The sequence below is a fragment of the Eurypyga helias genome, unplaced genomic scaffold (genome assembly GCF_000690775.1).
Source record: "Eurypyga helias isolate BGI_N326 unplaced genomic scaffold, ASM69077v1 scaffold23253, whole genome shotgun sequence".
NCBI lineage: Eukaryota > Metazoa > Chordata > Aves > Eurypygiformes > Eurypygidae > Eurypyga > Eurypyga helias.
Window position 1 is genome coordinate 1 of NW_010243397.1, and position 16,084 is coordinate 16,084.

A 16,084-nucleotide genomic window follows, 5' to 3' on the forward strand; every position below is an offset into this window, starting at 1 on the left:
ATGATTCTATGATTCTAAGAGCAGCCTTTTCCCCTCACTCCCTCGTCGATGAAGACCAGCGATCTATTTCATCTGCCTCAAACAAAGGGCTCTTGAAAGACGTTCTCTTATTTTTCTCAACCCTGGGGGCATACAATTATTGCTGTTCGCTCATGCTTTGTGTGTTTAGGTATTGGAAGGCTGCATCTACTTTCTGTCATTGTTACAGCGTTCCCATGGAAAACTCCAGGGCAGCCAGCATGTTCCCAACTCGGGCTCTGCCCACCACCAGTGCTGGAGTGGCCAAGCCAAACCTCATCTAGGTGGTTACAGAAGCAAGCGGTGTCTTTCCTAAGCTGACAGCTGGGCAACGTCCTGCCTCTAAGTGAGATGGTGAAAACATAGCAGGGAACTGGAGAAGGCCCCAAACGCTTTTGAAACTCGTTCCAGCTAGTTCCTTCCAGCAGCATTCCTCAGGGAGCACATGATCGGCATGTGTTGACCCGTGTGACTCAACAGATAAAACGCTTCGCTAGCCCGAGCGAAACAGGTCACACGTGTAGCTTCGGCTGGGATTCAGAAAAGCGCTAGAGTGCCCTTTGCTTCGCGTGCGGCGTGGCGTAAGGCAGCAGGATACGTCAGCAGGCACAGGATCGGTTGAAGGCTGCCCATCCCAGCTGTGTGTTCAGTTCCTTATGTCACAAGAGAAGAAGTGGTTGTTAGCAAAAGTTTGGCAGCACCACAGATGCGACCTGTTAGCAGCCCGCTGCTGTCTGGTTTTACTCTGCGCAGGATGAAAACGTTACAAACGCATCTTAAATGCGAGAGTCCAGCTTGAGAGACTGAAGCAAAAAACCTTGTTAAAACACCCACTCAGTGTTAATTTTATTACATCACGTTACAGGGGTATTGTTACATTTGGCGATTCGGTATGCACCAGCACCTTGTGGGACAACGCGCCGCCGACTGGTCGTTTCACATGCAACACCCAGGGTCCGTCCCTCGCCGCAGCTCCAGCTCTCTGGCACAGTCCCAGAGCTGACTTCACACTAAGGTGGCGAGAGCCTGGACACTGTGGGAGCTTTCGGCAGTCCTGTGGACAGCATGGTGGTTTTTGACACGCCTGTCTCTAACGCTGCTGTCGGGGCTGTGCTGAGCCTTGGCCGCGTGTCTCTGGAAGGCCTGGACGGTTCGGATAGCGAAGATGCAGACCACAAAGCTGGCGAAGTATAAACAGGCAGCAGCAACACCGAAAAGGCCGACGGCTGCGTCGCCGCCCTGGACCACACAGTTCATGGAGGTGTAACCACGCCGCGCGTACAGCCTCTCACGCCTCTTGCAAACATCTGTGGTGTTCACCTGGCTGACAAAATGCAGGTAGAGGCCGACAGCCACGATGTATGCCACGCCGGTCAGCAGGTTGAAGGCACATTCGCCTGCCAGCAGCCCCGTCCTGAGCTGCTGGATGGGTTTTGCCCCCACGACAAGGAAGACGAGGGTAAGTACTGCTGCTGTTAAGCTGAAGGCTACACCGCCATACACGCAAGGGGCTCTCATCTGGGTGAACTGCATGTCTAGGTCCCTCACCTCCCGGAGCTCTGTCCCCTCAAAGGGGCTATAAGCTGAATTCAGGTTGAAGGATCCGGTGCCCAAGCCACCAAGGGACGTGAAGCCTGCAACAGAGGCTTGGGCAGCACCCACGCAGATCAGCACCAGGAGGTTAACCGTGATTTCCACAAACTTCAGAATGCCTGTAAGGAGCAGAAAGATGGAAATAGATGTCAAAATCACACCTTGTGGAAACTGAGGGTGACAGAAGTACATCAAAACCATAGATGGAGAACACTGTTACTGAGCTCCTCTTGGCTACAGCTACGGAGGAGCGCTGCTTTTAAAAAAAAAAAAAAAAAAGGCAGCAGTGTGAGCTCTCGTGGGTACATTTCAGAGGTTGGGCAAATTACTTTTTTTAATTTGTCAGTGTGCTTGATAAATGGATCTTCACACAGGGAAAGAAATCCATAAAAATTTTACTGTGCGTGTGTCATTGCCAAGACAAGAGTACAGCGATTGTGTTTTGGTCTGTAACTACTCGGCATAAACACACCCAGCAAGAAATAGCCAGTATGAACAAAATGCTGAGGGTAAACCTGACAAAAACCTAGAAGGTTCTAATGCCTTGAAAAAAATCATGCAAGTTATTTAGGTCCTTCAAAATGTGTTTACGGCTTTAACTTCTAATTGTTAATTTAAATTTATCGTTTAACCAGGTGCAACTTCATCTTCTTCAGAGACAGAAGTCGTCATCAATCTGAAGAAGCAATTCCTGATTGCATACAATAAGGAGGCACACCCCACCTTACATGTAGAGGTAAGTTAAGTGAATTTGATACCAGGTCATGCGTCCTGCTCCCCTCCCCCTCACCTTCAGAAGAAAGCCTTATGACTTCTGAGCTGAAATTCTTGTCTTTTTCTTACGTTATGCTACCAAGGTAACCAAGGTTTTTTTAAGGGTGACAAAAGTGGATAAATGACTTCTTTTTGTGGGAATTGCCTGTCAGGAAGGTGCAGCATCTGTCAGGTAAATCTGATTATTCTGTGACAGCTCACTAGGGGTCAGACTAAGATTAGCAAACATGACGGATGTTGCAGCGTAGCACAGCAAGAGTTGCCTATTCTGGAAATGAAAATCCCCAGTGCGTCATGCACGTTGCTCCTCGGCTTCTGAAGTTAATTACAGAATCGTGAATCTTGTTATTCCATTGCAGTCTGACAGCCAAGAACACAAGATGCTTGACACAGCGGTCCTATATTTGTCTTTAAAGTGGGCCAGGATCTGCAGTTTGCATACAGACTTTCATTTTACGCTGCTAACGTTGATGAGCATGGCATTTCCCTCTTGAGCAGTGGCTCAGTTGCTGTCAAGGCTGTATGGGCTTGAAAAAATACAAGGGCTGAAGCAGCACGCAAGGGAATTAGACAAATTCCTCTCTTGTGTTGCCAGATGCTTCTAACCAAAGAAAGCCAGTGACAGCCACCATGAAGGAATACTGGATATTCCCGTTCTGCCCCTTCTTATTCCCTCCACAGAGGGTTGAGGTGACGAGCACCTTCCCACTGCTGCTTGCTCTTCACAGGAGGGTGCTGGCAATGGTATGACATATGGTGGTATGCACACACACACACATATATATATAAATACATATGTATATAGACACACACAGCTATCAAGTGCATACATATACAGATTTCATCTCCTAAAAAGAATTAGGTAGAGCAGGCAGAGAAGACAAAGTGCTCCTGTTGAGGAGCATGCAGTTCTGCACATGTGCTCTTCAGAGGCGATGCTGATTTCTGCATGACAGTATGCCGTTTCCTTGACCCTTCCGCACAAGCGTTTTTCTTGTGAGCAAGGCAATGACCATGCTGGTCACCAAATCTGTTCAGGCGGCTTCAAATATTTCAAAGGAAACATTTGTGAAGCTAAATGTAAAGAAAAATTGAAATCCTGGTCCGTGAGACAAGATGGGGAACTCCTTGTACCAAATTCAAACGACGTGGCCAAAAGACTCAATGTTTTTTATGGGTACAGAGCCATCACTTTACCAGGACAGTTCAAAATGTTTTGAAAGAGTAATAGTGGTACAGGACATACATTGGAACTGGATCAGATATTTTTTTGTCTGCTCAACTGAGCTGTACAATCTGCCTTCCAAATACAGGGAGCCAGCTTGGGCCCTTGGACAGTGTTGGATGCAGAAGGCCACTTCCCTTCTGATCAGTAGGCTGACTACTGATTTTATAGATACTCCATCAGGAAGCAGTTCTTGTAAGTCTGTAGGGAGGAAAGACCATTTGATTAAGGGAAACATAAATTTTAAGTGTTTGGGAACTTGGAAGTTGGGCATTCATGACCGGTCAGCTTTCTTCTACCGCTGTCTTCAGAATTTCCTTTTACTTTATGACTTGTGAGGCACTCTGACCCGCTGAGCATCCATTTTTCCTATCCATCACCTTGCTGAGCTTTACAGAAGGCATTTTTATGTTGTCAGAGGACTCAGCACCTGCTGGTAAGCTCCCCACATTTATAACTGACCCCAATCCTCATGGACACCATTAGATGTCAGGAAGAAATTCTTCACAGAGAGGGTGGGGAGGCACTGGGACAGGTTGCCCAGAGAATCTGTGGATGCCCCATCCCTGGCTGTCTTCAAGGCCAGGCTGGATGTGGCTCTGAGCAACCTGGTCTAGTGGAAGGTGTCCCTGCCCATGGCAGGGGGGTTGGAACTACATGATCTTTAAGGTCCCTTCCAACCCTAACCATTCTATGATTCTATGACACTGCTCCAAAACTTCCTGTATGTTCACCCAAATCCTGTCCACAACCCCTGGACTTCACTGAGCTGACTGCTGGTACCACAGCAGGGCTGGCAGAATGCGTCTCTTCGCTCAAATGTGATCAACGCAGGACTACTGTATTTTTAAATGCAGCAGTAGATGCTGCAATGGCATGCTCGAAAAATTTCCTTAGGCAGGGCATTCAGGTTGGACAGGTTTTGTATGTACCTGTGCAGTTTTCACACACGCCTCCTGCAGAATTGCTTAGAGTAAGTGAATAATGGAGAGAGGCTCATTAGCAGTTTACTCCACCGGTTATTTGCAACACGTGGATTAACTTTTTTTTTTTTTTTTAATAAAGTGCAATAACAAAGCCTCTTGTATGAAAGACAATCCTAAAATGAATAAGCAGTATGTAGAACGAAGCTGTGAATTACAGGTCTACGATGACAGCCAGCGGGGCTTGTGAAAGTAGCAGACAATTACTGGAAATCCCTGAGGCCTTGTACAGTCATCAGGGCTTTGATGGAAATATTAAGCCCTACAGAATGTTCAGATCTTGACCCTGGCAGCCCAAAAGACTCGTGCAACCTCAGTCTGTGAAAGTTAGAAGCTGACACCCAATCCTACCATACTAGCATAAACAGGATAGACAGACTTGAGAAATAAGGAGTAACAGGACACTTAAGTTTCAAAATTTAGCTCTGTCAAGGTGTGCTAACACACATATACTAGCAGTAACCTCTGACAAGCAGTGTATTGCTGGCAGAAAGGGCTGAGTTGAAAGCCACGCTTCCGAGCCTGTGCTGCCACTCACTCCTGCTTTCACCAGCCGCTTAGCTACGTCATCTCAGAGTTAGAGCTGCAGAAACTAGATTGCCAAAAGGTCTTCCTAAAAGGAAGTTACTTATCTCTACAACTACTCCCTAATCCCAGGCAACAATGGACCTCTTGCAAGACTTGAGTGTAAAATGACAGGTCTGAAAATCTCAGAACTCCACTGGTTTGGTTATTTTTCCCTTCTGAAGTTAAAAATCTTGGGATCTATCTAAAACGTTACTGATTTGTATTAAAATTAGCACAGTGAGCAGGTGGCTTTGGGAACTAACCCTCTCCATACTGAGCAAGTAACAAGACTCAAGCCAGGGCTCCTGGATTTCCATTTCCTTCCCCATACTTCTTTCCTGAAGGTGAGGAGAATGATGGCAATCTAGAAGACAGTGGGTGTTGCCAGAACTTTCCAGAGTATTGTTTCATTCATTCCATAAAACGTAAACCTGCAGTGGATAGCAACATCAATGTATCATACTTTTTCACGTTTTTCGAACGCGGTTTGGTTTTTTGCTGTGAGTAGGCTTCCTGCACTAACAAAGAGCAGCCTTCCAACATATACTATTAATCTACTGTTCACTTTTTCTTTCCCTTCTGTACCTGGTGCCTGTTGGGCTATTGCCATGGTAATAATTCACTGATCAATGGGTTTGTTTTCCAACAAATGGTGGGCTGAGATGTGCAGCAAAGCAGGCAGATGGGTACAGATCCACAGGCAGCTGACCTTACTCTTACGCCTCCTACCCCTGGCCGGGCAGCCACCACTTTCCTCACCTGCCCAATAATAACTCCGGCCTAGTATTAGGCACTTCCAAAAGCTGTTTTAATGAATTGCTTCCTGCTATTTAAAATTTAACTCTTTCCTCATGTGCTGCTGGGTTTTTTCCTGCAACTTTAGCAACTTGAAGTGACTGACAGAGTATCTGATGGGCAGTCGTGCTGGTGTGAGTTTAGCAAGGGAAGTAACGGAGCCAGGACCGGAGAGGGACCAGAAAGTCTCCCTTTCAGGTGAGGTGAGATGTTAGATCTGCACGCTCTGCATCACAGAACTACACCGTGGCTGGCTGTGGTACCCTGTAACTTAACTGTGTGCTTAAGTCCCCTGCGCTGGAAGCTGCGAGGAGGCTTTTTCATCCAGGCAGTGTAGGAGGACGGCCCCAGCGCTCAGGCATCAGGGTGACAGCGCGCGGACACACGGGTGTGCGTAAAGTAGAATGGTCAATTCACGTTTGTTCCGATGTTTCTGAAGCTGACAAGAATCAATCCGTAGAACAGTCAGTGCTGGCTGTTTCTACTGAACTCCCCCTGACCCTATGAGGACCTAACTAACAGAGGATACTTTCACAGTGTCTCCCTTCACTGCGTCTTGGCACAGTAGTCACTTTTTTACCCCCCTCTGTTGACCACACATGGACTCTTTCTCCCCACTCTTTTGGTGTCATTCTTTCCTCCCGAGTTAACATCCCTGCATACTTCTAAGATATTTTGTCTTTCTCTGCCTTGCCTTGCTTTTTCCCTCTGCTTCCTTTGCCAGGCCATGTACCCCTGGGACCAGGGGTCCCCAGCTGACAGCCCCGGCTGCCCCTCTCGGACAACTGGAACCCAGCAGCAGGGCATCAGCGCCAGGAGCAGCCTGCCTCACATCCCATTATTTGTCACTCGAGGAGAAAGGAAGGGAGGAGCTGGAGGCTACAACACACAGATTAAAATCATTCTCCCAGCCTTTCTCACTGAAAGTTGTCATTTGGGTTTTTTTCCAGTTTGGATAGCTTTCCAGTTTTCAGAGGTAATCTTCTCTCTTCTTTTTTCCCCCCAAAGGAGCAGACAAGTATTTTGACCATATATAGTGACTTGCAAAAGTCCTGAGAAGGATCTCAAATGCTGAACTTCTCTGGCCAGTGCAGGTTTGTCATCCCCCAGAGAGTAAAGGCACAGCTTGACGCGCAGCTTTGGTCACCTCTGTCCTAAACTGAGTCGGTGGCGGGAGGAATAGGACGGGGGAAGGGGGAGAAAACATCAAGGGAAATAAGAGGTTTGTTCTGCTTTTGGATGGGGACAAAAATATGACAGAAGCAGGGAGGAACCAAAACAGTGGAGGAGAAACTGAACAAGGGAAATGAAATGGAGATAACAGTCACAAACAGATTATAAATACTAAACGCAGATGCGAAGCCCTGAACGGTATTATTCCCCTATGTATACCAGTACACAGCAAGATCTCGCTGAAACCAGTAACAGGAATAACTTCACTGATACAGGATCAGGGCAATACACAGCCCTGTTGTAAACGAGTGTCCCTCCCCACGCCCCCCACGCCATCATTGTTTTTGTAGGTCTCCGCGTTCTTCAGCGACTTGAGTTATGCTAAAATATCCCTAACGGAGTAATGTTTAAAGGCAGAAGAAAACACAGCCCAACCCTGAAACACAAGGGTTGGGCAAGGCAACACCAGTTATTCACTGAATCTTGGCTTTGCAAAGGACCCAAGGGAACTGCACACTCAGAGCCAACTGCATTTAAATGGCACGTTTAAGTGCCCAATACGTTTATGCTCATTTGAGGTATTCACCTTACAGGAAATCAATGGAAACATGATTAAAATCTGGGAAAATTAAATTATTTGTGTGCTCTAGTAAGAAGCATTGTTATTACCTTTTAATAAGTTGTCCCTCGTTAGTCAAGTTAATTGCTCCATTAGGAAATCTCAAAGGATGACCGGCCTTGTTTTTAAAGATTCAGAGAAGCTTTATGTTCACAATCACAGCTCTCAGATCCAAATGTATTGTCCTGTTTTCCTGTGTATCATCTTCCTTTAAAGAACTACTGTCCCCTCAGGTCTATTCCTTCTCCCATCCTCTAAACAGCATTGCCCAATTTTCACAGGAAAGGGTGGACTCCGGCATCAGCCTCTATCCCCATGCAGTTTCCCACCACTGTATGACACTAAGATTTACTCGCTGTCAAGACACAGTTTCGGTACAACCCAGCCCCTGCCTGCGAACAACAGCTCTGGTTTCCTTGTTCCCAGTAGTTCCTTAAAGCATCAATTTTAGCATGTTCTTGATTTCTCTCCTGTTAATCAAGCATGAGTCATCTTCCACAGTTTTGGAGAGGGTGGGAAGCGAAAGGTCTTGCATTAAACTTGGCAACAGTGATTTAAATTCGATGGCTGTAAAAGGCTGTACATGTATTTGTAGCGCTGGTAGGTCCCTACATGGTCACCTCAAGTTCTGCATTTCAGGAAATAGCCTTTTTTTCTTCTTAATGCACACAGTGCTTTCAAGCAGTAAACAAATATCTTGGTAGTGGAAAAAAAACTTGCAGGAATTGTTTTTTTTTAAAAAGAGTTCAGAACACAATGAAATACTCCTTGTTCCTTACGCCAACTCTCCATAGCCACTCCCTCCATTGGAACTGAAACCCAGACGCCTTTAGAAAGTACAAAGATTGAGGTGTTTATTGCTCTTTAAGTAATCACTGGCTGGCTGAAGGTAGGTCAGGTTGGAGGCACCTGTGAGCCCGAGCTTCTCAGCCACTTTACCAGCTGGGGGTTGCCACACCTGGTGAGCAACATTCCTGACTGGGTGGATTTTTCTCCTTGAAGTGAGCTAAGATCACCTGCTCCAGAAGCACAGCTACATTCACTATATAGTATATGTATATATATGCTGTATCAATTAGCTTTGACAGCCAAAAGAAAAGAGCTTTTTTTCTTGGTTCCCAGAATGTGCGTGAGATGTGGGGAAGACAAACCCTTACAAGAAAGATGGTGCAACTCCTGTTCTATACTGCTGGAGAGCAGACTCAACTAAGATTTCCCAGGAGGGAAGCACGGACTAGTGTAACACATACCAGTGTCTTCCCCTGCCAGCTTAAGTGAGTCTTCTCAGTTGTCGTTCTCCCCTCTCTAAAAACAATACTCTGCATGTTACGGCCATGCCAAAAGGTGGATGTAAAAAAGAGCTGGATATCAAGATGTGGGCAGAGCAAAGTCCCACGTGCTGGCAGGGCAACAGCGTTCTACGGGTAATGTTTGGCATCTGCAACCAGCGTAGCTCCCCTGCAGGTTTTTACAGAGGTAACTGCTCATGGCTATTTGTATTTCCCATCAAACAGGACTTAGGGAAACACCTTCACTTCAGAACAGGAAGGTTGCCTGCAGCTCTGCCGCTGTATCTGGTTACTGTGCCATTTTAATTAAGCATTTTGAATAACTGGGATTATGTTAGTCCATACAGCTCTATCCAATTCCCACTAATACCCTCTGTCTTCACAATTACAAGATACTAAACTGGCTGACAAATTCAGCGGTAGTCACACTGTATTTAAACTAAGCTTTGTAACAGATAGGAGGGGGAAGCCATCTAATTAGAAATGAGACTATAGGGGACCCTTCCCACAGCAGAAATATGTTGAAATTAACCGCCACAGGAACAGCCTGCGACAGCTTTGATCACAATTTAAAGGAGCTAAAGAGGGCAGACTGTAGGGGCAGACTGTGAAGATGGTGACTACAAAATACAGCAGTTTCTAACCCTATTGGGTGCCTCCACAGAAATGTCAGCATCCTGCTGAGCACTGCTAAAAAGATCTAACATGTGCTGCCAAAAGTACTTGTCACAAGCTTGTTTTCATCCACGACGTTACCTGCGATATGCACAGTGTTCCCCTCCTGCTCCCACGTCCGACTGGAAGAAGAACGGTATCAGGACGTAACAAAACAACGGAGCGGCGGCAGTATAATGCTTTATGAACAACAGCATCGCTTTTACAGAACCTGTAATCTGCACAAGTGTGACGTCCCTACGAAAAAACTAAGCGTCTGCTGGTGTGACCCCTGTGCTGAGGGTGACTTTTCATCTCAGTATTTTTTTCCAGTCTGTATCTGCCAGCATGCATGGCTACAGGAAAAAACTTGGACTGTGTTTTGCAAAAACAAAAGCTTATAGATGTTTACATCTGAATTAATGCTGGCTTGTTGATGCATGAATATATCCTGGAGAAAGTCATTGTTACTCCCTAATTCTATTTCCTCCTCCAAATAAATTCAGTTTGATATTTCCTCCTGGCTACGCCTGAAATGGGAGACTTTTCTTGTTGTTACAAACCATAATGCTGTCTTTTGCTGAGAGGAAATTGGTCTGAAGGTTTTAACAATTGTGGATGTTAGAATGTAGACTAAAGGCATGCTTGTTTGGAAGCGTCTACAATATGCTTCAGAAATCTGACACTATTCATGGCGCCTCTTTTAGCTGTATTCATGGCAGCAAAGAACACGGATTCAATTATACTTGCTCCCCCACAAAGCGTTTTCTAACCTTTTCAGTGCTGTCTCCCTTAAATGCCAAGTGGGTTGGAGAATTAAAAATAAAGAAGTTACTTAGCTCAGAAATGATGACCAGCACAGTACAGTTCTGTATAAGGCAAACGTGCAGGCACTTCCCGAGTCGCACACCGACCCAAGATGCGAGAAACTTAGTTTACCTTCCCTGTTTAAGCCAAACTAAATGAAGCATTATCCTGGAATTGCATTGCTCTGCTGCTTTCACAGAAACAGACATACTAAAAAGAGATGGTTTCAGGGTCAAGTGACCAAATATTTATGACCAGTTTAAGATCAGCAATTCACTCTTGGATTTGACTCCAATTTTTCTCTCTCTAAGGTGAAGGAAGCAGCATGGCATTCTCTCATTCCCTCTGGTTAACCAAAAGCACTGAGTCTGGTTATATTTTCAAAGGACCAGAGAAGGGGAGGGGGCGGTCCTTTGAAAAGCAAACAGGATTACTAATTTAGCTTTTCTACACAGAACAGAGAACTACAGAAATTGTACCTGCACTGTGAAAAGCAAGTTGAATGTTTTAATCTGAAAGAATTCCAGCTCTAGGTATCCCCAGGCCAAAACTCTTGTGGTTTTCAACGTGCGCTGCTTTAAACAGCACGCACTATTGCCATAAATGGTAAGAAATGGTTATTGCAAGCAGTAGTTCCTTAACTGATGAAAGGTTTTTCTTTATCAGGAGCAGTTTATTTCCCATTCCCATTTAGTTACCTAGAGCATCTAGACAGCTCAACACCGGCCTATACGCTGTTCCTTAAGTCTCCTTCACTACTGCAGAAACAGAAGGTCGCAGACTTCTGTCCTTCTGTTGCCTTTTGAACCTGTAATCTGCACAAGTGTGACGTCCCTATGAAAAAAACAGCTAGAAACTAGGCCTAAAGATAGCATTGCAGGGAAGAGGCAAAAGTTTGTTAGAGGGAAGTCATTTGAAAGGCTCAGCAGACGTATGAAGAAAGGCAGTCCAAGTGGTAGTGCTCTTAAATGACACAAGCTCCTGTGAGATAAAAGGGAAGATACTTATCACTCTTGATAAGGACAGAACCAGCTATTCTTCACTCTATGAAGAAGTGCTGTGAGCACAGTGACAGGGAGAAAGAGAAGACTTCAGCCTAAAATCATAAGTATCATGGAGAAGATGAATATATGAGATTTTCATTAGGTAGTCTGAATACCGCCAGAACCGGAGACACCACCTTTAACACATTCTAAGGAACAAAACAGTATTTCCTCAAGGCGCACAAAGAAACCGCAGATCTCCTTGTTGTAAGATAATATGGAGGCCAAACATAGTCAAAAGGGGATTCAGAAAAGGATTGAACACTTTTGATAGGTCTGTAAAGAGGTAGTAAGCATAATGGAAGTGAATGCAGTTTTCCAGTTCAGAAAATTCCACCAATATGAAGTCTGGAGAGTATTCCAGAGGACAGCTCACTCTTTACAGGTCCAAACTTTAACGGTTCCCCTAGATGTGGACTCTAGTACATTGCTTGAGAGGATGGGCAATTAGGTGCCTCGTACGATCCAGGACATGATTCTACCTGAATGGTTTTGAATAGGTATTGCTCATATCACGTTTTAAGAGACTGTTTTTTCCTTCTGTTTTCAAGATGAAGGGAATAAAAAGGAGCAGAATGTTTTAGTTTCTTAGATGGTATCAAATGTTACTACTGGCAAAAAAGGGTCAGCATCCATTGTCTCTTCCATAATATTTCAGTTGGGTTTATTGTCTTGACGCAGTTGTAGAGGATAAAAAAAGGAGCTGGGCATTAGGGAGGGAAGGTGGGAATAAGAAAGATGGAAAAACAGCATGTCCTTTGTTTTCCGGCTGCTACGTGCAGCTAAGATGTTTGAATGTTCACCGCAAAAAATAGATGCCTGATTCTGAAACTCAACGTTAGCTCTTTGGGATATTGCTGGTAAAAGGCATGGATGAAGAGGGCAGATCTGGATGAAGGAAATAATTTTCAGAGCTCTGGTTGTTTATAATTACTCTCTGTTTTGCCAAACTGGTCAACATGCAGAAAGAGCATAAGTATATTTGCTGGGTAAAAGGAAAAAGAAAAAAAATCACAGTGGAAGTAGAGCGACGTACAGTCAAAACCGAAGGTTCATGTTTCAGCTGTTGGAAAACACTGTGGTACGTCACTTTGTTTCCCAGCCTTGTTTGATATTAGTTTATTTTAGAATTATGGTGATTGGAAAGGGGGAATTTCACCACTGGCGAAAGAAATAGATGGTTAAGAAGTATTTATGGGAACTTTTCATGCTGTAAGAAGTTATCAGCTCACATACACTGACTTCTTAGTAAACAACTCGTAGCTTTTCATTTATAACGTTTACTATGACTGCAGGGAATACAGAATTCTGCAATTCTAGGAAATTCCGCTAAATCTTGGTACTGTCAAATATTAAACAGGGGAGTAACATTCTCATAATCTTATCGAGCTCCACTGTCTTTTCACTTTTCAAGGCAAAACTGCTAATAAAAGGGTTTATTTTCTACGTGATCTCTTCTCCCTCCTCCGCTGCAAACTCAGACATTAAATTTTTGGAAAATACTGACCAATACCTGGGGGAGAGGTGGAAATTAAATCATCATTCTCAACTGAGGTATCCACAACCAGGATATTTTGAAAATGTTAATGATGTTTAATGCATTGAAATGAGAAGCAGACGTGGGTAAAAGAAAGGAAACAACCAGCAAGTCACATTAAGCCATCTATACGTCTAAACAGGTTGCACTGAAAACTAAAAATAACTTGCCACTTTGTTTTTCTAAAGCTGTGATAAAGTAAGGCATGGAGTTTTGGAGAGCTTCTCAGACACATTAAAATAATTCAGTGCTGTTGAAGAAGAAACTGCTGATACAATTTTATCAGGGATAAAACATCAGTGTGGCTCTGTATCATTCAATATGCTCTACTAATTGTTGGAGTTAAATGTCCTTGAGATGAAAAACAAGCTGCATACAAATACACAGAGCATATTTCTAAGAGAAAACAGTTCAGCTCACCCTTAGAATAGCTCACATATTCACTTACAGAGAAATATTAAGAGCAAATGGAGTGTGTTACTTAACTTTCCTTCATAGAGTGAAGAAATAATCTAACTTTATGTATTTTAATTTACTTCCAACAACTAAACTCTTAATTTGCCTCTCTACTGGAGGATACTGAAAGGCTGTTTATAGACTTCAGCCGAAGACGTTGCACCTAGCTGCAAGTTCCAACTCAGACTGCAGTGGGCCAACAAGAGAAAGCTCATTGTCCTGGAAGAAGGAAAACTTTAAAGGAGTAATGGATATTGTAGCGCCACTTTATTTCAGCTTATGGGAACGAGTTTACTAAGTGTTAAGGCTGATTTCCTCCCACATTAATGCTCATTTCTCTGATTGCTGCAGTCATTTTTTAGCTATGAAAAAATCCAAGTTGTTTCTCAAGAGCTATTTTATCAGATTCATGCCTGTAAAATAGTTGTCTCCCACATCAGTGATGACTGGATTAAATCCAGAGCTGATAAGAAGTCTGAGAAGAACGTGTCAGAAATAAACTAGCATCAAAGCTTCAACAGCCATCGTTAATTTGCCTACAGATGCAAATATCTATTTTATTCCTAAATCCCGAAAGTTAAGTCTTGCTGCACAACCTGAGTGATCACACACGTGACCCACTTCGATGCTCTGTAGGCATATGCTGGAGAGGCATTTTCAAGTCTCTAAGTATCTCTATAAATCTTGCCTTTAGATGACTAAAACGTGCTAGTAACCTGCAGTTGTGCCAATCCTTAACTTTCACTCTCCCAGAGTTTTGTTTGTTTGTTTTAATATTCTGCTAGCTATACTCTGTTGTGCTTCTAAACACAGAAACCAAAACCAAGGCAAGTCCTTGGAAGGAGAGGAGTGGACGGCAGGCAATAAGAAACTCACCTACCTCTTGTTGTGCATACCTTTGAACACTTCATGGAGAAGGTCTCCTTGGGAGGATAACATTCTGGTAGCGGGCCAAAATATTCCTGTGCTGTTCCTGAGGTTTTAGAGTAAGGGTCTGAGCAAACAGTGGAAGTCCTTGAGTGCTGGCCTCCTCGGATGTCTTCTGTTGACCTACAATGGAGTAAACAATTAATGTATATTAATTAGATCATGCACTCCCCTGCCCATTAGAACATGAGAAACTGGCAGATGCTCCTGACAGCGGAAGCAGCTAGCCTGCCTCACAGGTTATCTGTTTGGTGGTTTGGGTTTTTTTTTTTGCTTGCATGTTTTGGAAGCAAATATCCCAAATACTTGCATAACTGTTCACAAGGATATTTGCACTTGATTGTTGTTACACTGGAAAGCCATGTACTCCTGGACTGGGCTGGCTGAATTGTTTAGGTCTCTTGCAAAAGGTAGCAAGGAGGAAGGTGTCGGGAGAGTTCCTGTTCCCATAAAAACAAGTAACAGGTTTTTTTTCCATGAAAACCAAACATTTTTAGCTAGTCCAGAGAATAAAAATGAAAAATATTTTCACATAATCAATGTGTAGAGTAGCACAATTATTTCATAGGTAAGCGTTCCGTCAAGTTTGTACTTCCAACTACTGTGTCTCACAAAGATGCTTTTTAAAAGAATGAGAACTATTCAAAGAAACAGATAAAGATTTTGAAGTGGGGGGAAAAAAAATCCTTTTTAATTTTTATTTGTTTGGTTTTGTTGTTTTGGGGTTTTTTAGGTCTTTGATGATATTTGAAGAGGAATCTAAAATTGACCCAAACAATCTACTTCTCATGTCCCTGATGAGACTCTTCATTTCTGTACTTCAAAACGGAATTGTCTGCTCTGCTGCAATGACATACAGCTCTACACCTGAAGCCCGATGATTTTTAAGGTTGGTGAGATCTAGATTATTCCACAGGAAAAGTGCAATTTGTCGTTTTTTCACCTGAGCTAACACTCAGGTTAAAAGAAACACGAGTCATAAATTGTTTTGTGTCTGGTCTAATCTAAATGTTCTCCCTCATCTGAAGGAGAACTGGAGCTTGCCTTTTCCAAGGTACAGCTGGATGATCTTGTTTTTAAAGGGCATTTTAAGACTTATTCAGCGTTACTATTTTTAAAAGTCGTCTTCCTATTCAGTTTTTATCTTGAATTTCTTATCCACAGATCAGCATTTTCAGCTGTAGTTTTGTTCCCTAGTATCACTGCACTTCACTAAGGTTTATCTTCATCCCATTCCAGATTCAACTTACAAATATTATCTCATTCATCCACATTAAATCATGTTCTTTGTAGTCTTTACATTTTAATTAAGACATTCAATAACAAGACCAATGCTAACATCTCCACGTCTAGTTGCCAACAGCTCTATTTGGCCGAAACATTTCTGATTTTTCTGACCTTTGTCCTGTGTCTTGTGCAACCACCAAAGCATCCTGCGCAGCTGTGTCACATAAATTAAATAAGCTGCGTGATTTATAAGGCTTCCAGTTAACTTGAAAGCAATCCCTTTGGTACTTCTGATGCAGCTGCTTCTCTCTATTGTATCCTGCAACTTGCCAGAAAAACAAAACAAAACAAAAAACCCAAAACCCCCTAATGTTCAGTAACAGAGTACAGTTGGGGG

At 43.6% G+C, this 16,084-nt stretch overlaps 1 protein-coding gene across 1 annotated transcript in view; it reads right to left on the reverse strand.

Annotated features, from left to right (window-relative positions):
- Positions 1-1,023: 1,023 nt before the first annotated feature.
- The window catches only part of LOC104507958 (MARVEL domain-containing protein 3-like), a 17,194-nt gene continuing 2,133 nt past the window's right edge, over positions 1,024-16,084 (reverse strand). The window contains exons 2-3 of the mRNA XM_010149407.1: positions 14,414-14,583; positions 1,024-1,730 (exon numbers count right to left, since the gene is read on the reverse strand). Of these exons, the coding sequence (XP_010147709.1) occupies positions 1,024-1,730; positions 14,414-14,583 (877 nt within the window). The remainder of the gene's footprint in view (positions 1,731-14,413; positions 14,584-16,084) is intronic.